Source organism: Plectrocnemia conspersa, unplaced genomic scaffold (genome assembly GCF_051122295.1).
Source record: "Plectrocnemia conspersa isolate PC_06_02 unplaced genomic scaffold, ASM5112229v1 ptg000003l, whole genome shotgun sequence".
In the NCBI taxonomy this organism is placed as follows: Eukaryota; Metazoa; Arthropoda; class Insecta; order Trichoptera; family Polycentropodidae; genus Plectrocnemia; species Plectrocnemia conspersa.
Window position 1 is genome coordinate 7,359,363 of NW_028277167.1, and position 28,000 is coordinate 7,387,362.

General features: G+C 31.4%; 1 protein-coding gene across 1 annotated transcript; it reads left to right on the forward strand.

Moving 5' to 3' along the window:
• Window positions 1–2,067: 2,067 nt before the first annotated feature.
• On the forward strand, window positions 2,068–27,997 carry LOC148236486 (uncharacterized). Its single transcript, XM_088182419.1, has 3 exons — window positions 2,068–2,246; window positions 7,635–8,096; window positions 27,288–27,997. The coding sequence occupies exons 2-3, from the start codon at window positions 7,649–7,651 to the stop codon at window positions 27,341–27,343; spliced, it is 504 nt and encodes a 167-aa protein (XP_088038545.1). The 5' UTR covers window positions 2,068–2,246; window positions 7,635–7,648; the 3' UTR covers window positions 27,344–27,997.
• The last annotated feature ends 3 nt before the right edge of the window (window positions 27,998–28,000 follow it).

A 28,000-nucleotide genomic window follows, 5' to 3' on the forward strand; every position in this document is an offset into this window, starting at 1 on the left:
GAAATTCTATTACATTTTCAAATTATAGACTGCTCCTTTATGTTCTAGGCACTTATGATTATTATATACAATAAAATAATAAAATAATGATAAATTCATTTATGTTATTTACTTAAACTGAAATGACATTTTTTGTAGATTATTGTAATTTTTTTCTCTCTTTATCTGCAATCTATCTCTAGCGAGGACATTAAGCAGGCTGATGGGTCGTGGGGGGAGCTACCAAAACGAATGTGCTATTTTTCAAATCTTGTTTCAGGGTCCATTTGTTGTGTACGTTCAATCTTCTGATACGATTCCTAGGTTTAGCAAGTCTTGCAGCTAGCTAACTAGGATGATTCTCCAGTCTTTTGATATATTTAACGTTATATTTACGAATTTCACTCTTTACCGAGCCTATGACGAGGTCTCGTCGTATAATAAATATCATTATGCACATATCATGATGCGTATATAATCATTCTTAGATATTTATGCTGAAATCTCTCTATAATATAATATTAATACTTGAGGTGCTGGTGGTTCCCCACAAATGTATATCGTTAATCCAGATTGGCTTCAGTATTATGCTATATATTAAAATTTTGTTTTTTGTCGACGGCCTTGATCTGCGATTTTTGATACAGTGCATCTTTCTCATCCTTATACTAAGCTGCTTCCAATTACTAAATATGTGTTTTTGCCAGGTTAATCTTCGGTCAAAAGGCATGCTAATATATCTCACATGTTCTGCCTGTAAGATACACCGGTGGGCAAGTTTTTCTTCTCATGGTAAACGTTACGTGTCAAAAGTATATTTGGGAGATCTTCAGTGTACAGCAGGTACAACACAGGCTCAAGCACGCTTCTCTGTGGGACGCCTAAATTAATAGAAAAAAGTGATGTTATTTTTTCACCATGCTTTACCAAAAAATACCTATTGTTGATGTATGACTTCAGTACAATAAAGAAATGGTGAGGCAGGTTCATTTTTATTGTGTATAATAAGCCTTCATGATAAACCTGTGTAATGTCCAAAAATACTGCAGAACGACATCGTTTTTCTTCCAAATTCTTAGATATTTTGATAACAATTCTGTTCACCTGTTCAATCGTTGAGTGATTCTCCCTAAAGCCAAATTGGTGATTGGAGATGAGGTTTTCTTGCTTCAGTATTGGTTCCAATCTTTGAAGATATAGTTTTTCGAATGGTTTTGATAAGATCGAGAGCAAACTAATTGGTCTGTATGATTTTGATTTGCCAGTATCCTTTCCTGATTTTGGAGTCACTGTAATTTTTGAATTATTTATTGTATTTTAATAATACATAATTATGTATTTAATAATTGACAAACTTGTGATCTTTTTCAAAAATAAAACTTGCTGTTGTATAATATTACAAAACAATTTTGCCTCGACTCGTTCCGAGAATAAATTAGTATGAATTTTCAACTTTTTTGTCTTTTATCTAAAAAAAACACTATTTTAATATAAATTCAAATAAAAAACACGCATTTATAAATCCTGCACTAATTTTCACAAACATTTTTTAGATGGGGGAAGGCTGCACTTGATTCTTGCCTCGGATTCCGCGTTTCGTAGCGCCGGTCCTGCCTGCTCTAGTAGCTTTCATCCTTGATAAATTAAAATGTATTGTATATATGCAAATTCCACGAAAGTTTAAAATCTAAGATAAAATAAAACATTGAGATACCAGCATCTAATGATTATCAATTTAGTCTAACAGAAAAAATGAGTTCAATAATTTTATTACGGAAATACAAATATAAACGTTACTATGTAGTCATTTTAAATACTATTATAATCTCAAATATTTCGAAAAATCTTGAAAATACTATTATAACAACGTACGAATTATCCACTAAATACAGTATTGTCATGTTTTGGTTATCTATTATGGATATAAAATATATTAAAGGTAAAAATTTTGTATAAAAAATATAATTCAATCAATAGACAATACCCGGATTCGTAAGAGAATAGACAACCCACGCCGTAAATCTGGCTTTTTCAGCTGGCCGCGAACGGGTTGGATTTTGCGATCGCCGGCGTACGCTTTGGCGATTCAGTGGCGTGGCGTCCGTCGCGCTAACAGGTCGTTTCGTGTTCTGCGTATCGTTCGCTCTTGTTAGATTTTCGTTGGCGGGAAACTACTTTCGCGATCTCCGCGAGTGCTACTTCCGAAAAGTAACTGCAAAACCATCGACGATCGTCACTATTACAACATTTGAGTCAACAAGTCGCAGGTTAGCCTCAGTTTATGTGAATATTTTTGTTTTTCGCGCTTTGCCGCCGCAAAGCACGTGACGTCACGCACACGTGACTCGTACGTCGCACGCGTCTGTCGCCAAATTCAAATTGGACATTTGTTCGCCAAAACTCGATCGGTGCGTGCAACAGGTACCTTACGATTCCCACCTGTCGCCTCCTTGCGCGTATGAAATCATAATCTTAATGTTGCAATAATAGGAAAAAACAAATGCCCGTTCGATTTAATGTTATGTTCTATTTTACACTATTCAAATGTATATATAATATTCAAATTAACTCTCACACTGTTTCGTCTGAAAATTTTATGGTCAGCAAATCGATTGTTATTGTACATCGCATTACTAAATATTTTTCATTTAAATATTACGTTAAAAATTTAATCGCTTGATTTGTATTTTTCTTTAGAAAATACAGGGATCGGCAACTATCTAAAAAAATACGCAAAAAATTGTTGTAATAATAGAATAAAACAAATGCCCATCAAATTTAGTGCTATGTTCTATGTTGCACTAATCAAATGTAATATAATATTCAAATTAATTCACAATTAAAAATATATGGTCAGAAAATCGAGTGTTATATTGCATATCGTATAAATTTTGCTTTAAATGTTGCCACGTTAAAATTTTTATCAAGTTGCTTTTTATTATTTCGATCGGTATTTTTAATTATTTATTTTTATTAAGTATAAAAACAGGGATCGGCAACTAACAGCAGCAGTCCCAAAACGATAAATCACGTCAGTTAGATTAAAAAAAATGTTTAATTAAAAAAATCAGATACGCAAACTTCTTGATAGAAAATTTGCGCTAGGCAGATAAACCTTTTTTAATAAAAGCAACGCGTCTTAATCGACCTACAACATCTAAAATCGTAGTTTTGTTTACCGAATACATATTTTTGTCACTTTCGATAATTACTTACATATTGTAATAATTATTATGAAGAGGAATACCTAATATATTAACATTTTATTCAACAAGAATACATGTACAGACTCGGTGTTCATCACAGTAAAAGAAAGCTTTAAGCATACATCAATTTATTATAGCAGTATTTCCAACGAATTTCAAGCCAATGTTTTTCTAATATATAAATGTACATGAGTCGTTTAATAATCTACCGATTTCGACTTTTTCGAAAATTCTACATATTTTTTAAACGAATTTGACGATTTTCTCACTACTCCGATTTCCCCTAAAATTCCATACCCTAATTTTATTAAATTAAGTAGTGTTATGTATAATGCTAAGACTATTGATATTGGTTAGAGATTTATTTCATTTAAAAATATTCATTAGCGCTTTATTTTGCATTTTTGAAAATATATTCTAATCTGTATTTATTTTTACTATACAATCAATATGACGCTGAAAAAAGGCCTTATTATTAAACTACCAGTACACATTGGCGTAGTTAGAGGGGGGGGGATTTTATGACCCGACCGATCATAAAATGCCGCCCCTATAGATTATAATATATTTGGCCGGCCCAAATATTATAACGTATCTTATAACGGAAGATTTAATAAAAAAAAAATAATACCTATGTGTTAATTATTCATTGTTAGTTTAAAAGTTTAATTTAATTTGTTTAGAGGTCTGTCAAATTAAAGTAGGTCTTAAAATAGAGCTCTGCGGTAACCCACGTGACAGTTTAAGTACAACTTCTAATTTAATAAATTAAGTAGCTTTATAGTCTAGACAAATAATAGTTTTTCCGGAAGTATTTATTCAAGTGAAGTTGCAGTTTATTAGAAAATATTTAGAAATAATACGATTATCAATAATATGCATGCTAGTTAGCCATGCAATCATCTTTTTAATGCCACTAGACGAAAAATGTTGTTTACCACTGTTATATTCAATACGCAAATTATGTGTATTTTAGCCGTGATTGTGTATCTTAAGTATAATAGTGCGATTTCTACAATATATGAATGGCATTTTTCATGTCCTCCAGGCGACTTTGGAGCGCGCCGCCATCAATGTGAGAATCCATAGCAATAATAACATTCCATTCTGAAAATTTTGCGAAAACTCGACCGCTCTATTGTGAGTTATTATCAATAGGCCCGCATTCGTGTATGACGAAAATGAATTCGATTTATTTATGCCGTTCGTTCGACACGATCCAAAATGGCGTCGCTGTAAAAACATACATGGCCGCTTCAGTTGCTTTGCGCTTGCGCAGATAAAAAATATTTGAATATAATTTTTTTTATATAAATAGCTTGTCTGCTTATATGTGTATAAATGAAATTACTGGATCTAGTATTGATCCTTGTAGAACACCACAGTTTTTAATTTTTACATATTAAAACTTACTAAATTATTCCTATTTAAATTTTACACCTCTGAGCCATTCACACACAATCGAAAAAATGCAAATGAACGATAGACGTCCATTGTTATCCACGTGACACTTGTCTCGTGTTGACAGTTTCGTGTTTCTAATTTGTAGATATAGCAGGTAATAAGATGCCTGATATTCGAATGGGAAAATCAATGCTCGACTGTTCACACGATTTGCGGTTATAGTTATCAGGAAAAGATTCGATTTGGTCAAAAAAATATCTCTTCGTCGTTCATAATAATAATTAATTCACGAATTCATAATAGAAGCTTGATATTGTGTTCTCGCGAAGAAGACAATAGAAGCATAATGACTGCATTCTATAAAAGCATATATCTATACATATTTATGAATTCAAAATCCTTAAAAATAACTATTAATTGAGAGAGATATTGCACATAAAATGTATGTTATGACAACTTCAATATAAATATGCCCGAACCAAAAGATATAATAAAAAAAAAAAACACTTGATTGTCTTCAAATTGCATTATAAGGCACTGTGGAAGAATATTGTGAAACGTGATGTTTCGCGGTGCTCAATAAGATATTAAAATGATAATTAAAATCCCAAGCCATAATATAACAGCACATAAAAACAATATAAATTAACTGGAAAAAACAATTAAAAACATAATTTCATTTTTATATAAAATTTAATCTCATACTAAATAAACTGACTTGATGAGTATTATAAATATACATATAACAGGGATGGCCAAATTTGCAAAACTTAAAAATATCCCCCCCCCCCTCCGTCAGCCATTATCCTAGTTTTATTTTGTGATGATTATATGATTTTAAAAATCTGCAATATACGTTCAGGTATGAAAATATATCCTTAACCTCACATTCACAGAAATCGCATAAATATCAAATTGAGTTCATTATGCCGCGTAGTGTGAAATTTTTAACGTTATCGGTAAAAAAATGAAGTATTTGATTTACTTTTTTATGGACATATTTGATTTCGCTGTCACGTAACTTATTCATTCACAATTACTTATCCCCCTTTCAGGGACGTCATTTCAGCTTTTTCCATGGGGGGGGGGGGGAAAGTTGGCCAGTCAGTGGTTGTTTTTTTAATATTTCTATTTCATTAAATATATTCATTTTGTATGAATATATTTAATTAAATAATTTAATGTTCATTAAATATAATAATATAAAAATTATTTCTTCTATATTATATGAAATAAATTTTATTTTGGCATAATTAATTTTATTAACTTTAGAAGTTAAATTATATATTTATTTTAAAAAAATGTGAGTATTATATTTATTTATTTATTGTAAGGATTTAATTTTTATAAATGATTGGAATTTAATTGATAATACTTCAATAAATGTACTAATATCAATCTTATTAGATTATAAAAGCTTATTATTAATAATAATTTTCTTTAATTTATTCTTTTATTATATTATTATATTATATTATAATATTATAAAATACATTTTATTTATTGACTTTTCTTATTTATTTTATTTATAATATTATTAATTTCAAGAAATAATTTTAAATAACTTGAGAAAAAATAGACATGCATTTTTCTGGCCAAATTCCCTTTTTAGAAACCACGTCAAAATTAAATTAATCGTGCCGTCGCAGTGGAAACTCGCAGTTTATACCTTTAACTTTTTATTAAAATCGAATGAAACATATCTAAACCAAATTTTGAGCTATAGGAGAGCGCAAAAAACAATTATCCCTTCTCAGAAGTCAAAAATTCACGTCAAAAGCATTTAAATCGTGTCGTCATAGTCGCAGTAGAAACGTTCTGATATCTAGCGTTCATAATGAGTTTTTTTATAACAATATTACGACTTATAATACATGATAATTTTATGAAACATATTATCGAGCGTTCCCACTGCGACGGCACGGACACGATTTTATAGCTTTTGCCGTGAAATTTTGACTTCTGAGAAGGGATAATTGTTTTTGCGCTCTCCTATTGACCAAAATTCAGTTTGAATACACTTTGACCAATTCTCTCATATCCGTAGTAATATAGGTAAGAATAGCTATCATATTGTAAGAATAGCTATCGTCTGTACTTTTCCTTCATCTTATTTACCCCTAGCTTAGTTTGTATTTTGGACTTGACCTAGTGAAAGTTCTAAAACTATTATACAGTCCAAGAACTTTCATTAGATTAAGTTGGGTTATGTTTGGGTTTAAATACAAAATTTACGTTTCGTAACTTTACATTTTAAAGCAGCATATAATATAAGTTAAATTATATTTTCGTTAGTAGAAATATATATCTACTGGTAAAAATGTATTTGATCTTCATTATTGAAAATATAACTTCACTGAAAAATACACATTCATTGTAACATTTATACATCGCATGTGAAATAATAATGATCAATACTTAAATTTATTTTAACTAGTATGGAAAAGTTGAAATCATGTAATTTTACTAGCACCTGCCAGATAAATTATATTTTCACTGGTAAAAATATATATCTACATGTGAAAATGCATTTCGATATAATTTCACTGAAATGACATATTTAAAAAATATTTTCGGAATAGATTCGAGACTTTTTATTCTAAATTTTATTTGAGGGATAATTAGATAATTTCTGGTTTAGAATCAAGGACATCGTTTCGGCTTTTTTTTTCAGGGGGAAGGGGACAAAATTGGCTAGTTAGTAGTCCTTTTTTTAATATTTTGATTTCATTAAGATTCATAGTATTTCATTAAATGAAATGTAATTTTCTGGTCAAATTCAGGTGGAGGGGGTAGCAAACGCATTCAAATGACGTCCCTGCCATTTTTGTTTTGAGGGCGTGGATATTACATTTCAATGTTTAATAAGTATTCCCCCTTAATCTTTACTACAGTGCGGCAGGTGTTCACCGCAATGTGGTAGACTGTTTCCAAGTGTGACGAACGTGGGAATTGGGTTCCTTATCGGTAAAACAAACTTTTCAGCCCGTCCAAAATAAAAATTTTACGTGCTTCATATTATAACAACGTTTTCTTATCTTGCAGCTCACCCTAAAGTAATGACGATTGACAAACTTATGATGAGGCCTAACGAATTGGACATCGTGGAAGAGATTTCTATATTTAGATCGATAGAAATCGCAGAGGCGTCTAGAAATCGGGTTTGTCTCTTCGGCAAACCGGACAGGAACGACACGGAGATGATGCTGGCTCAAGAGTTCGAGATGGATAGAAAAAGGTTCATGGATAATTGGGGATTCGACATATTGTGCAGCGACCCCGCGAAGAAGCGGAGAGAGAGGAGGTCGCCGAAAAAGACGAAATCTGAAGACAAAGAAAACGTAGAAATAACACTGCTCCGGAGCAACCTGGCGCTGAGCGACATCAGCTTCAAATCGAAGAGGAACAAAGAGAACAAGCGGCCGGAGTACGTCAGCCCGAAGAAGTCGCTCAAGATGACCGGCGAGAAGTCGTACCTGAAAAACGGCAGACAATCACAAATGACAGGTGAGCTAATGATATCATCGTTTAGTCATGAGCAAGTCGACGCAGGTTTGCGTATCCTTATCGTCACGATTTTTCAACATTCACAATTATTTTGCGATTAGTGTGACTGAATGCGAATTAGGCTTTGTTCGATGCCGGTCAAATCTTTTGTTAGCTTCTGACTCGAATGAAAAAAACACAGTGGGAATTTACTCTTTTGAGGTAATTCCGACTGAAAGGATCTTTAGATTGGGACCGATTCGCAATCGATTGAGTGCCACTTTCAATTAGATAATGGCGTTACTTTTTAAGAGGCTCAATCTTTGAGATAAATCTTTATAGTTTTAGATACGAAATCCGTGAGAAAATGACCGAAATGTGTTAAGAGTTTAATTTCGAATTCAACCGGAGGTCAAGTCTTGGAGAAGGGTCATCTGTCTGAACGTTCGATGCATAAATACACTTCAGGATGACATTTCAAAGTTTATTTATGTTTTATACAACGCAGACATGTGTGCATATGTATTATAAGGCATATAATGCGGAATATTTATTTATATTACAATATTCACTGTGTGTATTCAGTGATCTACTGACATTTTTTGTAGCTATTTATATACAAGAAATATCATGTATTCGATATAAAGTTATCAGTATGCAATCATAACATATTTTAAGTATATTCTATTAAAGTAAATCCTTAAAAAATCGACATTTTCTATGAAAAAAAAAATGCTTTTATGAATCATTGTGTAATTTCACATATAAAGTGAACTATCTTATATTTGAAGTGAAAATTTTATTTTAATACACTGTATTATAATAATAAATCATTCCTATCTTTAGGAATAATTTATTATTTTCGAATGGCAGTATCTAAATCAAAGGTTTGCTATATGTAGATCTATACGCAACTGATTCTCATAGGGCCTGCGCTTAAAGAAAAAAATAATTAAAACGCGTTAATATTATTTTTATTACAAAATGTAAAATTAAAATTTATAGACTTTGAGCGATATTTTATTCTCATAAAAAACACGATGAAATCAAAATTTTGTTTTGATTTCATCGTTTTGCAGTCTCAGACTTTGTGGATCTTGTAAAATTTGTGTACCTAAATAGCCGGCCTCGCGCTCCACCAAAACCCCATCGTCAATTTTGCGGGATCCATGGAACCTTTTGTGTAAAAGAAACAAAGGCCAGAACATCTTGAATGTGTTGTTTTCTATTAATTATTCCTTAATGTTTGTCTTCGTTAGCACTATTTGAAAACTTTTTACATCAAGCCCCTTTTTTAAGTTAGCAACATTTTTACCGAGAAATTTATTAAGTTTCCTTAGTCGCTGTGTTCTAAAATGTATTACTTTGATATTGGAAATTACAAGCGATTTTTTTAATTTACTTGTGATTTTGAAGAATCAAAATGTCAAGCTCATCTATTGAAATTTTATTTGGAATTACAATACTATATTTTTATATTTTATATATTATTCGGAGGGGGGAGGGGGGGGGGGCTCGCCCATTATTTTTAGAATAAGCGTACATAAACAGTGCCAGAGTCAGCTCATTTCAAATAAGACTTATTGACTGTTAAATTATAATTATTTTACATATATTTATTTATTTAAATACATGTGCAGATCGTAGTAGCCTAACGCCAGTGCATCCTGTGCAGAAAAAAAAATAATAAATAAAAAAATATTCACAGAATAATTAATAAATATTTATATGCGAGTGCCTTGATGAAAACAAGGATGTCATTTCAGATTTTTCCAGAGAGGGGCAAAATTTTCCCAGTCAGTTGTCGTTTTTTTTATATATATTTCCAATTCATTAAGATTCATACTATTTCATTTTTTCTGGCTAAATTAAAGGGGGTCCATATTTAGATTCCACGTCAAAAGCAATAAAATCGTACCGTCGCTCTAGCAGTTGAAACGCTCGATTATCTAGCGTTCAAATTAAGACTAGTGAGAATCGAATTAAGCATATCTAAATCGAATTTTTACAAATAGGAGAGCGCAAAATCCACGTTAAAAGCAATAAAATCTTGCCGTCGCTCTAGCAGTGCAGCGCTCGATTATCTAGCGTTTAAAAGAAGTCTAATGAGAATCAAATGAAGCATATCTAAACCAAATTTTGACTAACAGGAGAGCGCAAAAAACAATTATCACTTCTCAGAAGTAAAAACTTTACATCAAAAGCAATAAAACCGTGTCGGCGGCGTCGCAGTGGGTACGTTCGATACGAGCGTACCCACTGCGATAGCCCGATAATTTCTGGTTTAGAATCAGGGACTTTTATTTCATTAAGATTCATATTAATTAAATGACATGCATTTTTTTGACCAAATTCAATTGAGGCAAATGTCCCACCTGCCCTCCTTCCTTAAATGACATTCCTGAATAAGAACAAATCAATACTATATCGGATAACTGTACTTATTGGGGAGTCCGGATTCTGGATATTCTATTCCATCAACTTGAAGAATCGCTTTCCAAAGTGCAATGGATAATATTTATATTCTCTTATTTTTATATTAAAAGCAAGACAAATCTTAAACTTTTAAAGGTTTTCTTAATGTTGAAGGAATCTCTAGTCCTCTTGAAATATGTTACCCACATCGGTTACCACTTATGTGCGATGAAACACATTGTTATCCATTTTATAATCAATTTTAAGAGCTCTTTGGTCAAGAATATCTCACGTCGACGCGACTTTATATGTTTCTTTGTCGGTCATAAATGAGTTTAATACACATCTTATATGATTGTTATTTCCATTTATATTTAGAAATTATATTGAATGTTTATATTTTCTTAAAGAAACATCCGGATCGGTAGAACGCTCTGAAAAGTTGTCCTTTTTATATAACACAAGAATAAATATTTCTTATAATTGACCCAAAAGTATTTTTTTATAATATAATCTTAATAGCCTCAGACTATTAAAGATGTACTGTGACATTAATAATTGAGTTTTTCTATTATTTTTTTATATTGTCGTGAACCTTTGATTATAGAAACTACAATAATGGGATTGATGACCGTAATGGAGTACAAAGTAATCCCATTAAATTTTATGTAATAATAAAATAAATGTCAATGTAATGTATAATAGTTTTCGCGTTCAATTCATTGTGATATATTTATGGATTACAATAAATGTCAGCTGTATTTTGTTAATATTTAATAAACGGTTAAAAAAACAAGAATTTGGGGTTCAAATGTACCCCGCTTAGGAATAGATAGGTTAACATTTCATTCTCTGTAAATAGATTTTTATTTGTATGACAAATAATTTAAAAATTCTGTTTAATGTACTTAAGATGCGCTTTTAAAAATAAACTATAGTTGTCTTTTTAATTCATGAGATGAGAGCAATAGATATGTGTCTACATACAATAGGAAAAAATGATCTACAATCCACGATTTCGTCGTTGAGCGTCGAATTTGTATGTACTTTGGCTTTATGGTTGTTTGTTTCCAAAAGGTCAATATCGATAAGATGCACGTGTCAATGTACTGTGCACATGTGTGTATACGGACTTCCATGTATTTATATGTGTTTATATAAAATCACTTGAGCGTTTCTGCTTTCCGAGTTCAACTAACCCTCTTCGTTTGCATCGCCTCCACATTCGCGAGTGCCGCAAATCTCCATCTCTCTCTTTTATTCATTCCTCTTTGGATAACTATGCTCGTTCTATTCAACCACCGCAGCCAGCCGTCCGAGCTGCTGCAATAGCTCATTTTTTACCGAAGACCACAATTTTCTTCTGCAGCACACACCCAGCAAAGGCTATGTTTTGCGATAACGGCACTCGTCGTGGGTCATTGCACCTTCTTGACATAACATGCACGCTGTAGTATTTTTATTTTGGATCCTCTGCGAATGCTAATCGGCGGCGCCTTGTTTATAAACATATCGAATTTTTATAAGAAGCAGTGAACCACTTGATGAGAATGGTGCAATGAACCAATCCAAGCATTGTACAAATCTATACCTGTCCATATCTCTGGCTCCTGTACTGTATTGAATGACAATTATGTTATTAAAAGTCTAGTAAAGTAAGTTTTATTTAAGTAAGAATACAATATTATTATAAAAATAGTGTTACTGAAATATTACACTATCGGAAGCAAAAAAAAAGCAGGTGCGAGTGCTCCATGCCATTAGTTTCAATACACTTGTTCCCATGCTCAACAAAAGATTTCCATAGAAAAATGCATAATGATGATTTCTCATTTTCCTAGAATTATCATTTTTTTAATTTTTGTTAAAATGTAATTTATACATATATTTTACTGGTTTAAACCGCTGCAATTATAAAAACATGTTGTGGTTTTAATACGCTAAATTTACAACTACATTCAAAGCAGGTAGTGAGAAAAGGAACAGGGATTTCCGATCAACATCACAAATATATTGATAATATAAGATATATGACCGACATTTCATTTATATTTTAAATATTAATTGTATTTTAATATACATACATGTATAAATATTCACCTATTTTTTTGCAAATGAAATCAATAAATATATATATATATATATATATATATATATATATATATATATATATATATATATATACATACAGATATATATATATATATATATATATATATATATATATATATATATATATATATATATATATATATATATATATATATATATATGTATATATATATATATATATATATATATATATATATATATATATATTTATAAGTAATCAAATGAATTTAAGCGACACTTATCTTCATATTCGAAACGGAACAATGGATTAATTTTTGGACGTTTCTCTTCTTCAAAGTGGTAGTAGCTCTTAGCTACGTGCTGAATTTTAGCGTTGGCGTCAATTTGCTGCACACAAAAGATGACGTGTATCATCAATTTAGTGTTTAGACACTATGCCCTGTGGTGAAATTGCTGTGCAAAAACGGCATATGATGTTCGAATCGCGTGTCTTAATACAAATTTACATCGTATGGATTATGATAAATTATCGAATCGCATCCGATTGCGACCGATCGGCGACGTTGCATTGAATCACAGCTTCCAAAACTCTTTGTTTAAGTGTGAATTTAACTAGAATAATTATTTGGTTATATTTGCTTACGCTACTAATACATTTGCGCTTGTAATTTCGCACTGCTCCAATCTCATTTTGTATTTTAACATAGCAAAGTTGCATGAATTATTAATTATTTGGTAATCAAAGATATACGACCAATTTTGAGAAGCTCGCTATGTTATATTATGTGCCACCGGGCATAATCGCAGACTTGTCTGAGCCAAGATCTCATCACGCCATCCCGCATCGCAACTATGATGCCATAATTGGTTCCAGTGGCGGGATAATACAGCAAGACCCCACAATAGTGTAAGAAAGGGATATTTTTTAATATAAATATACATAATTATCCTATGTGCAAGAGATAAAATTATAGTTAAAATAAACATCAGAATTCACGTCAATATTAATTGTTGAAAATTTAGTCATACGTGCATACTACTGTTGTGTAAATGTCAACAACCAGCTAGATTTAATTTTTAAAAGGAATGCATGACGCTAAACAAACATTTTTATTTAAATTAAACGCTGTATTAAATTATTATTTTTAAGTAAAATTTACAAGAACAAAATCCTGCTACCAATTAACTCTTGAGAATATATTTAAAGTGCATAACAATAAATGCTGCGCTGCCAATTAATCTTTATTGAGTGATCATGAATAACTTCGTCAGTTTATGCAACTTTCTCTCAAAATTCCTTCTACTTACATTACTCTTCATATATTTTAGTACAAAAATAACGTTCCTGCACTTTATATAGTCATAAAAATAAAGTGAATATCCAATAAAAATATATAAATTTAGAAAAAATGCCCAATGCTCATTTTAGAAGCATTATCAATTTGATAATGTTTCTTTTTGATTTGGGAGTAAGGTAATTTTTTAAAAATTGTAGTTCCGCCACTGCTTGTATTTGGTGTAATCTGGCAACCACCAGAACAGATCTTTTGCCATGAAACGGTATACGACCGGTCGCTAGACAGGAAACGCGATACACCTGGTGGTGTGGCGGTAGGAAGTGCGCAACAAACCGAGACGGATTTTGTCTTTTAGCACTACTCCACTCGACCTTCGGCCGAATTGCAGTCGGTGTCGTGGGAATGTCGGCAGAACGATCAAAAGTCCAGGTGTTGTGGCGATTGTTCATGCTTTCTGTCCTGAAGACGTTCTAGTCTATTAGATAGATTTGAAAAGGACTCTTTAATAGGCTGCGTTTAATACGAAAATATGTTTGAGAACCTTTCCGCTTGCAAAGTAAAGGTCGGGATTGTGTAGGATTGAGTAGAAAGGATATCTTGACGGAGGTCGATCAACTTCTTGGAATAATCTCAGCATGCTCTCTTGCAATCAATGTGATTAAATCTAAGAACATGAACGCTCACTTTTTAATTAGTGCAATTTTAATGCAAACAAACATGATTCATGCGTTTTTGTTTGTCATCACAAGTTAGGAAATAACATACGATTTTAAACATATATTTTACTCATACACCACTATATAATTATGTTGAGGTTCAATTGGTCGCAACGCAAAAAATATAACAATAAACACCCAAATGCTTGTGTAACGGATGATAATAGTCGCGAGTAAAATAATAAATTGTAGCTAATTCTTATAGTATTAATTTCGTTGATATATATAATTAATTTTAATTATATATGTCGATGAAAATAACACCATTAATATAATTACTATTACTTATATGTATATAATATCTTATTCTAGCAGTTTATTAATGTAACTTTTAAATGAATTTCTAATTAGGAATATTTTGTAGATATTATTAAAAAAAGATGTGTAATATTAATTTATTTATTTTTAAATACTCCATTGTAACCTGACAGGCGTAAGCCCAGTGTCTTAGAACGGGGTAAATCTGTATCAACTGGGTAATCCCATCAGATATAATGAATACCTACAAGTAAGGATTAGCTACCAGACTGAAAGTCTGAGAATCGATGATATTATGAATTATAAATTATTATGTGTATAATAATTTAATTAGGGGCCGGTTTTTAAACCTTTAAGGAGTATCGCCGTACATGTACGGTGGTCGATCTTTCGCTGTTTTGAGATACCCCAGATAGTTATATATTTACATATATAACTGAATAAATAAAAATAATAAAATTACATCACATTATATTTTATTTGAATTAATGTAAATAATTTGTGTAAAAAAGAATACAAATAAGTAGAAAATAAATCAACATAACCAAAAATATTTTATAAAAAAGATTTGAAAGTCTTTGTATTAATATAAAAAAATCCACAAAACCTGAATAATATATAATACATATGTAAAATAAATTATTAAAACATACTAATACAAAAAAGTAGTAAAATAAATCAAAGCAATAACACGTTGAGAATCACTGATTTTTTTCTATAATTTACTATAAGTGCAATATAAAATGATAACAAATAAATAATAACAGAAATACTTTTAACAAATAAACTTGTATATATTTTACAAATTAACTTCACATTATCAATTTCTAAAATACCATGTAGGTGTTTATTTTTGTGCATAGTGATATTGTAATCACAAAATGCTATTTTATTTAAGGAAAAGGTCTAGATTAATTCAGCCGCTAGCAAAAATAAAACTCAAAAACGCTGGCGTGTAAAAAAAACAGTTGGGGCTGAAACAATAACAAAGTTGTAGATAATTGTAGCATAGGTCTTAATTCTACGTAGTCATAAAATATGAGTAAAATATATATTATAGAACAACACAGATTAAATTTTTTGTAGAATGCAATTCGGACCATCTGTAGCTAAAGTCATAAGTCAAGTAAATATAATAATTATTGTTTCTATTAATATAGGGTACTAATGAAAAATTGTATAGTGTAATACATAAAAGTAGTATATATTACCTGAAATATTTGTATATACATATTTCCCCATGAAATACATAATCTTTTATATGATACCCAGAAATATTTATGAAATGCTCGAAAACATTGTTGTATTTTATAAAACCCGATTGTTTGAGAATAATAATTTAAAAGCTGTGTGCAACGTTTTTTTTTAAATAAATAATAGCTATGATGGTAACGAAAAATGTTACATCCAGATACAATATGCATTTATTTCATCTCAATTTTAATATTTTAGAAAGACGTGACTCAGTGTGTTGTTTCCTGTTAAAATGTATTTTTTGCAATCATGCAAATCCTTTGACATGATATGTCAACGCTAGACAATGTAACGTTGTAACATAACACCCGAGTGTCGGGTGTTATTTTTTCATCCACGCAGCTTGCAAAATATGTAATTATAAATAAATATACATGGGGATATTTCACATATCGAATCTCAATCAAAGCAAAGTAAATTAATTCGCGAAGATTGATTGCCTCTTACTGCGCAGATCGGTTATTTCGATGCTCTCGGTTTTATTTTTTATCGTTGATTCTTTTTCTTAATAAAAATGTCGTTGACTTTCACTAAAGTATATTGTTGCAATCGCTTTTGAGTTATGGGGCTGACCGTGTGTCGGAAAGATTCCTTGCCAGTGACTCAGACCATGACGGGTCCGAGAATCGAGGTGCGTTTTACTGGAAATGAGTCATTAACCAGGTATATCGCGGGTGATCTCAAGGGGGTTAGTGCAGAGCGTTAAAAATGAGTCATACTTTGATAATGCGTTAATTGTTAAATAATTTCTTATAAGTCAGGTTTTATAAAATACAACAATATTTTTCGAAGCGTTTAGGATTAGATTAATATATTTTAAATTTAATTATGTGTTTCATATTATGATACTATTGTTAAAATATTACTTTAATTGATAATATATACGTGCTTGATATCAATTTCGTCACGTGCGTCTCTTTATTGGCGATGTTATGACACAAATGAGCTTGTCATGATTGAATCGGTACACGAATTTTCGTACTTTGGAATTGATTTAATTAGTAGATTGTTGATCCCAGTCAAACAAACTTTTACTTGATTTTAGAGCGTATCCATGTCCGCATAATAACAAGTCATTTTGTGCCTATTTGTCTAGTTTTCCTCATAGTTTCCGCAATTTCACATCCTATTTATATAAATGTAAATAATATTTTAATATGATTATATCTTCAAATGCTTGTTTTTATTATAACTCTTTGCCTGCAAGTATAATGAAAATATGATGCGGAATATAAGAGGTCATTAATGCTCCGATTAACTCATCATAGCAATGATACTAACACTAATTATAGTGTTCATTACTTACATATAAATTCAGAGGATATTTTATATTCGAATTTTAAATGCATATTGTATTATACATTATCGTTCATTGCTAAAATACCAAAATACAATTGATAGAATTCGGTCATAAGATAACACAATCTAATTTTAAATTATTTTATTTCAATTTTTATTTTTACTTTTTTTTAACCAATAATTCAACGAACTTAGCCGTGATATTAATAAAATCTATTTTTAGAACAATTTTTGTATCAATATAATTAAACTACGGTAGAAATTAAAACTATTGATATAGGCTCTTTTTCCCTTCTTTGACATTACTTTTCGACTTTTACTAAAAATTTGATTATATGTATACTCATTGTTATGCAATATGGCGTTTTACCTCTGACAGTCAAATTCATATTTCATAGCTCAATAGCTCATAATTGCAATTGAAACGTTGCGGTGCCCAAAATATTTCAAACATAATCTGCGAAAATTTAATGACGCCAGAGCTCACCGTACGAGAGTTTTTGCTGTTTCAGTTTTTCTGTTTTATAATTATACAACTAATGCCTAACCTCATATGTGTGAATTGATTATACAATATTTTTAAACTTCTGCATCCAGATGTTATATAGTGATAAATTATAATTATCAAAACAATCGCGAACTAAAATATAGAGAGAAATATTATTTTTAAATAATTAGTAAATTTACTACTAGATTAAAATCTAAGTGTTAAAGTAAAAAAAAATGATAGAAAACCCTGTTTGTAACTTCTAATATATGTAACTGATTTTTTTTATAGTTAAAGCTCGAAAATTACGACCGTTTGAGATTAATAATAGTAGGGGCGCCCTGAGAACTACCTTCCTTTTCTACCTGTCTTCCGCGTTCACCTTCCTTTTCTTGTGCATTCACCGACTTATGCATACAAGTGCAATCTTATTTTGGCGGGAATTCCACACACCGTTCATGGATCGCCAACCATTTCATCGCAAGGATTGACTCACTAATCTTATTAATTTAGATTTAGATACTAATCATCTATACGACTATTTAATATACCGTCTACTCTATCATGGATAGATCGACGATAGTCGATCTAAGGTGTAGTACTCTTTCATGTTCAACGAGTTTTTGTGATTACCTGGTTGATCATACCTGTCACTGGAGCACAAGGTGCGGGCGCAGCCTCCTGGCAGATGCTGTCTGATCCCTTCTTGTGAAATTCGGAGACGGTTCCAAAAGACGTTGGAGGCGGCGGGGGTAGGACGAGGGGCAGGGGATCCTCTCAGCTGCTCTCTACCACCTGGCTCACCTACAAAACTACAAAAATCCACATGTCGTCTTGTCTGTCTGCTTCAGCACGCGCTCGCACTACATAATGCCGCCAAAAACATCTGATCCTAACGGAAACTGTTTTGAAATATTTGCTGGCGAAAGGTATATCGTGTGTCATCAATGACAATGGTAGACTTTAGCTGCCTAACATATGCAGAAGCAGCTGTTTAATTTTAACCCGATGATACGCGCACAGAAGGCTTCTCTCTTCATTCGAGTGCATGTGCATATTTTTTTCGATTTGGCAATTGACAGTTTTCAGCCTTGGTAGAATGGTAGGACGCGTGCAAATCATTTTTATTTTTGCAATTGAGAGCGTTACGCAACACTGATTTTTATGTGCGAAATGCACTGGCGTGTATCTTAGTTAAATTATATATATATGTACATGCGTCACTTCAGCAGAATTATACTTATATTTGATGATGACCTTAATTCAGCGATTAAGCGGCTATTTGCAGTTGCACTATAGTTTTAGTAGGAACCGTTGATATATTCACAATGATGAATTGATGCATTTGAAATTTCGCCTTTAAGCGTTATTTCATTAACCTTTATAAAACTAGGGGTTGTGCTACTGTAATTAACTTGGATTCAGGAAATTTAAAAATGGACAAATGGTAGCAATTACTTCGTCCATTATCATGTAAATTGAGTAAAAACTGCATCATCTCTCAAGTTGTAGTATATATTTTATTTAGTTTTAATTATTGTTTTTTTATCTGTAAAACGTTGGCTTGCCTAAAAAAAGATGGTATGTGATTAGAATATTGGTTATTTTCAACTATTCTAATATCGAATAATAATCGATCAATTATTCTAATATATTCGTCACAAAATATGTTATAGTAAAAGCAATAAAAATTATCATTATGATTTATGATTACGAAACCCAACGCCGTTTTAGCTTTTTCATGGAGTTTTTTTTTAATATAAATTTCCACTTTCTTAAGATTCATTAAATGACGCATCCATGTCAATAGCAATAAAATTGTACCGTCTCAGGGAAACGCTGCTTGGCTATCTAGCGTTCATATTAATACTTTTTATAACAATATTATGACATATAATAAGTGAGAATCAAATGAAGCACATCTAAACCAAATGTTGACCAATAAAAGAGCGCAAAAAACAATTCTCAGAAGTAAAAAATTCACGTCAAAAGCAATAAAATCGTGTCGGCGCCGTCGCAGTGGGAACGCTCAGCAACGAGCATTCCCACTGCGCAGTGGCGTAGCTAGGGTATGTGCCGCCCAGGGCGATCTCTGCCGCCCCCCCCCATACATTTTTTGCAGGGTCATAAAATCAGCATTTTTTAAAATAATAAATTGGTTATTATTAAGCTCTTGTTATTCGTGGATTTATATATGTTTTAGTACATTCAGGGTTAAGAACCACGCTAGACGATCCCATCGCGAATATGCCGCCCCCAAGCAAGTGCCGCCCGGGGCGGCCCCCCCCCCATAGCTACGCCACTGCCACTGCAACTTATTATTTTATATATGTATGAGTATAATAGTAGCTATCTTTATATTATCACGTATTGCTCCATCGGAGAGTGCTTAATTCACTAAATAAAGTAATTTAGTTCCTAGTATTTCCCAAGTTTCAATTTAAATTTACTAAATTTTACATTCAATGTTTCATTGTTGTATTGTACTAAATTATTAAACTTGGGTATTGAATTCTCAATCTCTTCTATACTCTCAATGTAGTATGTATTATTTTTTTCTGTTATTATAGGAGGATCTTTATATATATTTCAATCAATCTCCATATTTATTACGTCGTTTCTTTGAGTAAGATTAATTATTATTATTATATTATATAATATGATTAATTTCGCAGAACGAAAATGAGCATAATTAACGCAATACCCGTGATTCACTCTGCTTTTACTGCCAGACATCGGTCAAAATCATACCATTATTATATCAACATGATGTCATTTTCTTAATGTCTCATGGCTTAATCCGAAGTTACCAGCTGAACGTAGTCCACTACATCATGAATATTGATTTTGTATTTGTTAGTCTACTGTTCATGAAAATATTTATGTTCAGTGCATTTTTATTGTATTTGTGATATATATATATATATAATTAGGGTTTAAAATTTTGTACATACATGTTGTATAGTTTATACGGCACTTATATTATATATAATACTGTTTAAATGGAATTAATAAATTTTATTTTACCGGTAATTAATATTTTCTTTGGAAAAAAAATCCTAGAAAATAATTCTCTATTTTAACCTCTTCACGTGTGTTTGCGAAAACAATATCAGATTTAAAAATTATTTTAATATTTTTTAATGTCCGAGTTATATCGTTTGCGGTTGTTAAGTGGTTAAAATAAATTATTCAAAAACACCGCAAAGTTTGCGGTGTTTTTTAAGGGTGGTTTACATCATTGATTTATTAAATATCTAAATTACACTTTTTTTTTGATTTCTTACACAATATTCCAAGTGTTGTTTTATGCAATATATTGCTAAGCAAAAGACATCGACGATCAGGGTAGCGTCAAACCTGAACAGATACGCCCGAGTCTTTTTTCTTCAATATGATTTACCATTCACCGTCGCTTTCTGTTTTATTTATGAAATTGCTTTCTGAATCTCTGAGAGAGGAAGTGACACGCACGATTTGTTAATTCATTCATTGAACATTCACTGTATATCATCATCTGCCGTCACGTTCGGGATCTTCCGGTTCCTTTTTGGAGTTATCCCATCTCTCGCACATCCTGCGCTGCGAGAGTACAGATGTATCGAGACTTTATCGATCGATCGACCGCCGAAAAATATCAGTTTCGTTTTAATGATCGACCTTCGATCGATTGAGATTGAAAACAATACGTTTCACGGTAGAGCGAATTTTCATACTGTTGTTTAAAAGTGGCTGCGAGGGTAATCATGAATAATTTTGCATTTATGACCGATTCCGAGCGTGGAAGGCGAAATTGTTTTATTTTTTTATATATGTATGTAATTGTTATGGTTGTGTACTTCTATATAAGCGTATACGAACGATCAACAGCGGCTCTCAAATATTAAATAATTATATATTAATTAAATTTTTCAAAGATGCCTTCACCGAATCCTGTCTATTGCAGTGCGGGTGTCATTGGGTCCTGGCTTGAGTCCTGTCCACCCACAACCTCCACCTTACATGGCCAAGCCGTGTTCATTATTTCTTTGAACTCATTCTTAAGTTGTTTTACTCTTTCATTCGACATTTTTGCGTCTCTTAAGCGTATTAAATATGTTTTAAAATATAAAAACAAATTCTGACTGATGAGAGCGACTTTTCATCTATACAACACAATGCCATCAAATCCATCACGAAAATGTGTTTTACATACATTTCGTGATTTTAGCTAAGTGTCGTGACTGGCCTTCAACTCTTACATTTTTTGAAGTAAAGGGACTTAAAAAAAAATCAAAGCTCACACAAATTGTTATTTGATAACCTATAATTACATTTTGATTGTGAATGACTATCTATATATACATATGTATAGATCAAACGATTCTCAAAAACATTATTGTTTTTTTTTGTATATTAATATCAGTGTAGTGTACCTATGAAATATTATATTTTGCACGCGATCATGATTGATTCAAATCTAACGAGCCATAGCATTAATTGTGCGTTGAAAAAAAAACTTGCAATTAGTATAATAGTCGTTCGAAATTATACGAGTTGTGTACCTTTAAACTGAAGACTTTAGAGGAATATGATATGGTAAGCATTGAAATTAAAACCGGTGACTTCATCGCTACTAAAGGTCGTTTACATCGCAACCGATTATTATTTTCTTTGTTAAAGTGTGTGGGTTATTGTGCTTTTGGGGCGTTAGCATTTGATAGTCAGGTCCTTTTGGGATTTGAAATAAACATTAAATCGAGAGTTCTTTTATTGTATCCAGTTTTCGCAAACGTGTCTAGATAATATGTTATTGATTATACAAAACTTCATAAATTATATATATAAGGAGTCGTATAATGTAGTTATATGTTTATATTGTATAATAAATAATTGAAGGCTCTTTCGGCAAGAACACGCTAATTGTCATACGCATATTCATCTATATTTTTGGAGTATACAATAAAAATAAAATTGTTGAAAGTAATTTATTGAAATTATATATGTATATGCTATATCATTTATTGCGTGAAATAGGCAAAAATTGCCCAATTCATGAAAAGTGCAAGCTCATTGCCTCATTCATGAATTAGAAAAATTATTTGCCGAATGCATGCATTATGCTAATGAGATAGCGCTCCGGTAATGATTTTTAAACTAAGCCAAATATAATGTTTTATAGTTGCGAATCGTCAGGTTTATAAAAGGTTACAAATATTTTGAAATAAAAAAAGATATAAACTATAACAACATTGGTCATAACAGTGAACAACCTATGAATAACTTTCCGCATCATGGGGTGTTCACTGTTCTGGCCAAAGCACTTAACCTGTACCAAAATTCCTAATAATAAAATTTGTATGTCGTCATATTTATAGATGATCATCATTAATTAATGATTGCTTCATTTTTATATAATCTAGTTACAAAAAACTCCATCGGAGCGCTACTTTCTACTTTGCTTAATGCAAAACAATTTCTGCCCAATTCACGCATGCAGCAGACAATTTGCGTAATTTATGAATTAAGCAATAGGCTTGTTGCACCCTTCATGAATTAGGCAAATTTGTACCTATTTCACCGATAAATTCATTTTTTTTATTTTAAACAAGAAAATTATGTATTTATCAGTGCACTTTAAATTTGAAAAGCTAATGAAAATCCAGTAAAATATTAGCTATTGTGCGAACCTAGAAAATCACACGTGTAAATATATTTACGACAATTAAATACATATATATATTAACATATTCTCATATTTACGTCAATATAATGATTAATTAATAACGTAAAAAATTGTCTTGCATTAAATTACTTTTATTGTATAATCCTACGGTGGAAATAATAAATACACGAAATGTTAAATATTAAATTAATAATAATATACGTCATATAGACGCCATCTGTTGATTAAATTCAAATTTAATAAATATATTTTACCAGTGTTTTCACAATTTTTGGTTTGAGTCTTGGCTAAAAATATTGTAGTTACAAACCATATGTAATAATTTTACTCTATAGTTTCATTTAGAAATACAATTTTTCTTATCTAACATTATTTCACTATAATGCGATAGTGTATTTTTTAATTCAACATCACATGCTTATTTTGTATGGTAATGTTTTTCTTATTTATTTTTTTATTTCAACTCATAAGCATACATCATATTTTTTTGTTGGAGTAAATCGCTTCTTTGTTAGGTTGGAATGTTTAAATCTCGATTATAAATCATCTGCCAGCGCTGGCGGTGCGGTTTACGAATATAATTCGAAGCTGCTACCTGAGTTACGCATTCAAGCTCACCTTTCTCTCTCTCTCACTCGTAATCTGTATCTCTTTTTTGCTCTTTCGACAAAGAAGCTAACAGACTCCACCGACCCCGTGTGTAATCGTTGTTTCTCCAAGTTTCAACTTGTCTTCTATGTTCGTTTTTTTAAGTGGGTATTTAAAAAAGAATAATCTGCTTTATTTACTGTTTTTCATCGTCTGGATATCAATTATATTATAATACAGTAATATTTATTAATAAATATAATGTATCAAATATTAAATATATTAAAAACAAAAATCGAAGTTTATTATCGAATTCTTTCGCTTATGGAGAACAATTCGAAATGCATACTGTATCATTGACACCAAAATTTAGCAATTTAAAATTCGTTTGCCAGCAGTACAAATATTTTATATAGATCTAAAATCATGATTTCAACGTTATTCACTATATACGTAGAATATTCGAAAACTTATTTCAGTATTACATAGTTTATAAATAAATATAACTTTATTTGTATAAGGATACTAAGCTCAATCTTTCTGTAACAGATTTATAAAAAAGAGTTCTGGACATTTTTATAATCATATAGGGTGTCATACCAGAAATAATGTAGTATTTAAAAATATTTTTAATTCAATATTTCCTATTATCAATTACAATTCTTGGCGATAATTTTAAGATAAAGTATAAAAAGAGCTCTCTTTAAACACTATCTTTTATATCAACCAGTTTTTATGTATGTGGTTGTTTTTAATTTCTCTTTATTTTACTTGTGACTTCGGGAAGGCCGCCTGTCTTATCGGAGTTGAAGGACCAACGAAAACGCTTCTTCTTTCTTTTTATTTCCGTCTTTCAACATACTTTTCCCGCATCCGAGCTTTTCAGATGCCAACGGTATAAGAAGGAACGGAAATATCCGGCTTGGCTTGTCTACTCATTTTGGCCATAACACAATTTTTTCTGTGCATGTCCCAAATTAATCGGAAAGTGGTGTTTTACTTCTATTCTCTAGGAAAAATCGGCAATTTTTTCTAATTAATTGTGCATCCATAACCCACGTGGGATGAAAGTCTTAACGTAGCTCGAAGGACGCTTGGTTTTAAAAGTCTTTCATCCATATGATAGGATTTTACTCCACTATTGTTTATAACACATCAAACAAAACTTACTTCACTTGAATATTTCTTAAATCAGAAATGTTATAACCGTCTTTGTTTTTGACAATCGCACTTACAGTGTCTAAAACACATCTGTATCTCGCAGTTTATTCACACACGAATCTCCCAAATCAATACATAACTTTCACATCGATGTTATCAAATTGAAATGTATACTACTCGAGTGATTTTGATCTGACCGTATCATTGAAATAACAAGTATTCCTCTCTGGAATTCCGAGAATTCTTCTCGTCACGAGATCTTGCAAACTATCGTTGATGAAAATACTTTTGTATGTAGAATTGCAGTTAGATTTTGTAGCATATCTTATTTTATAAGTAGAAATTGACCTGCTATCAAACCAAGTTTGTTGTTTTACACGCTGCAATTTTCCAGGAATTTAAGGGGTTCGTTTCACTATGAGTAGGGGTTAACAAATTTGTCTGTCATGTGGTACGGTTTCGGCACATTTATATATCTACACACAGATCGATCAGATAAGTTTGGCTTTCGTACGCTATGGGGGCGACGACGCGTGCCGTGATGATCCCTATGTGAATTAATTAGAAAGGTGGGTCACAGATGGGCCGCACGAAACAATTAACCTGGCGGACAGATGTCGTGGGTCACCCGTATGAGGGCATAAGGTTCAAAAAGCGCGGCAAAGCGGTATAAACTCATTCAAGAAAATTTAAGTCGCTGACATTGATTTGTGTGGAATTTCTTAAATATATCCGGTGCTTTCGGATCGGGTTAAGTCCGTTTTATGGCACCCAAAAGTATTCAAAAGCATTCCATGTATACGAATATTAAAAAAAATATATTGTGACCTGTCTTCGGCTTCAATCCGGTCTTAATAAATAATAAAGTAAAGAGCGTATATGTAATTGTGTTTGCATATATGTATTTCAATATAAGCATGCTTTTTAGAATCGATAAGTTTCGTCTGTTCAATACTAATTGGTTCAATTATTTTGCTGGTTTAACTGACTGTAAACATTTGGAGCAAATGTGGCACGCGCCACGCGGACGCTCCCAATAAATATGTTAATTGTGCCACAATGCGGTCGCATTATATGCATAATGTTTTGATAAATAATTCATGGATGCACCCACAAATACGTGTCGGTGACCATCATCGCCAGGTGGATGCTACACTGATCAGGATCCCTATGAATTATAATATAATGAGTGCATTATGTGTCCCGAAACAGTTAAACTCAAGTACCATTATTACCTAAAAACTGTATAAATTAACCATTTAAAATATAATTAATTTATAATACATGACTCAATTTAAAAAGTATTAAATTGAACTAAAACATATTGTGGTATTACATAAAAAGTTTTTGCGATAAATTAGAAACTTTGATGGTGTGTCGAGTTTTTCTTGTGGTTTGCGTCAGCTAATGATGTGGTGATCTCATGATGATCTCTCTATTGCTCTCTGTGACGCTGATGTGACCAGGTGTCAGACATTTCATATCGATCGTTTGAAAAAGATTTGACAAATCGCTAACGATATTTGACAACCAAACGAGTTGTATTCGGAAACACACTCTTATTCGTTAACGCCCTACGGAGATAAGACAATGGTAATTGATTCTGGTCGAAGATATTATTTTCGGCGTATGTATTTTTATGGCTGTAGCTATGTATTTGAAGGTTTGTGCCTATTGTGCAATATTGGGTGTCCTGCACGATTTTATATATTTTGCTGCGCAACCCTTTTGTGTGGCAGATATCGCTTTCATGTTTAAAGCCACTTATTATTATTCGCCCATGGTCTACAATAATCATGGATGAGAGATTTATATTTCATTGCTAAAAGTCATTTGTCGTTTCAAGGACCTTATTGAGACATACTAACTATTTCATTTAAAATTTGTACCTCCTTCTTTAATTATCTTTAATAGCAAATGTCAATGATTTTCACGTTTGCTATTTGTAATTTTAAAATATAGATTGTTATTTTATGGATTTTATTTTTTTACTTTCAGATTACTGGAACTATCGCAAACTTTCGGAGTCATCTTGCAGTGATAAAGAAAACTGATGATTTAATATCAGTATATAAAAAAATCATTATAGACATAGTGAGAGCGGTGCGGTATAGGGTAGTAGTATCTATTTTATATTATAAAATAAACCATTATTAATTTCTTTAAAACGAGATAATATATTTTATATTTCCTATTAGATAGTTGTTTAATGTTAAGAAGAAAAATATTATACGTTTATTTAACAAGCATAAAATCGTCTCACGCCTTCCAAACTTATATTATAAATAATATAATAATATATTTGTAACATAAACTAATGTTTAAAGATAGCATCACTGTTCTCATCCATTGTTTTGTTGTAATTTAGTGCAATCGAACGCAATATAAATAATCGAAACAGTGTTTTAGTATTTATTAGTACTAGATAAGAAAAGATTACCAAAGTCGTTCGTTTGAAATATCATGTGAAATAAATGGATGTTTCTATAGCCATGAATTGTTTGGATGTGTGTATTTAAAGCCAAAAAGTAAATAAATGTTATAGTGTGTGAATGGCTCGTGGCTAAATTTTGCGAGGTGCTAATGTGACTTCCTTACGAAAAGAAAGTGATGGCGTTTGCTTGTATATTTTATTTAGTTTCCATCTCCCAACGCGATGGGAGACTGTTATGTAATATTTCGGAAATAATAAAGTCTAGTCTACAATATTA

Bases quoted from the DNA above. Each gene is read 5' to 3' on its own strand.
- LOC148236486 (XM_088182419.1), top strand. From the start codon at position 7,649: ATGACGATTGACAAACTTATGATGAGGCCTAACGAATTGGACATCGTG. The intron at 8,097-27,287 runs GTGAGCTAATGA...TTTTACTTTCAG, and splicing joins CAGACAATCACAAATGACAG to ATTACTGGAACTATCGCAAA.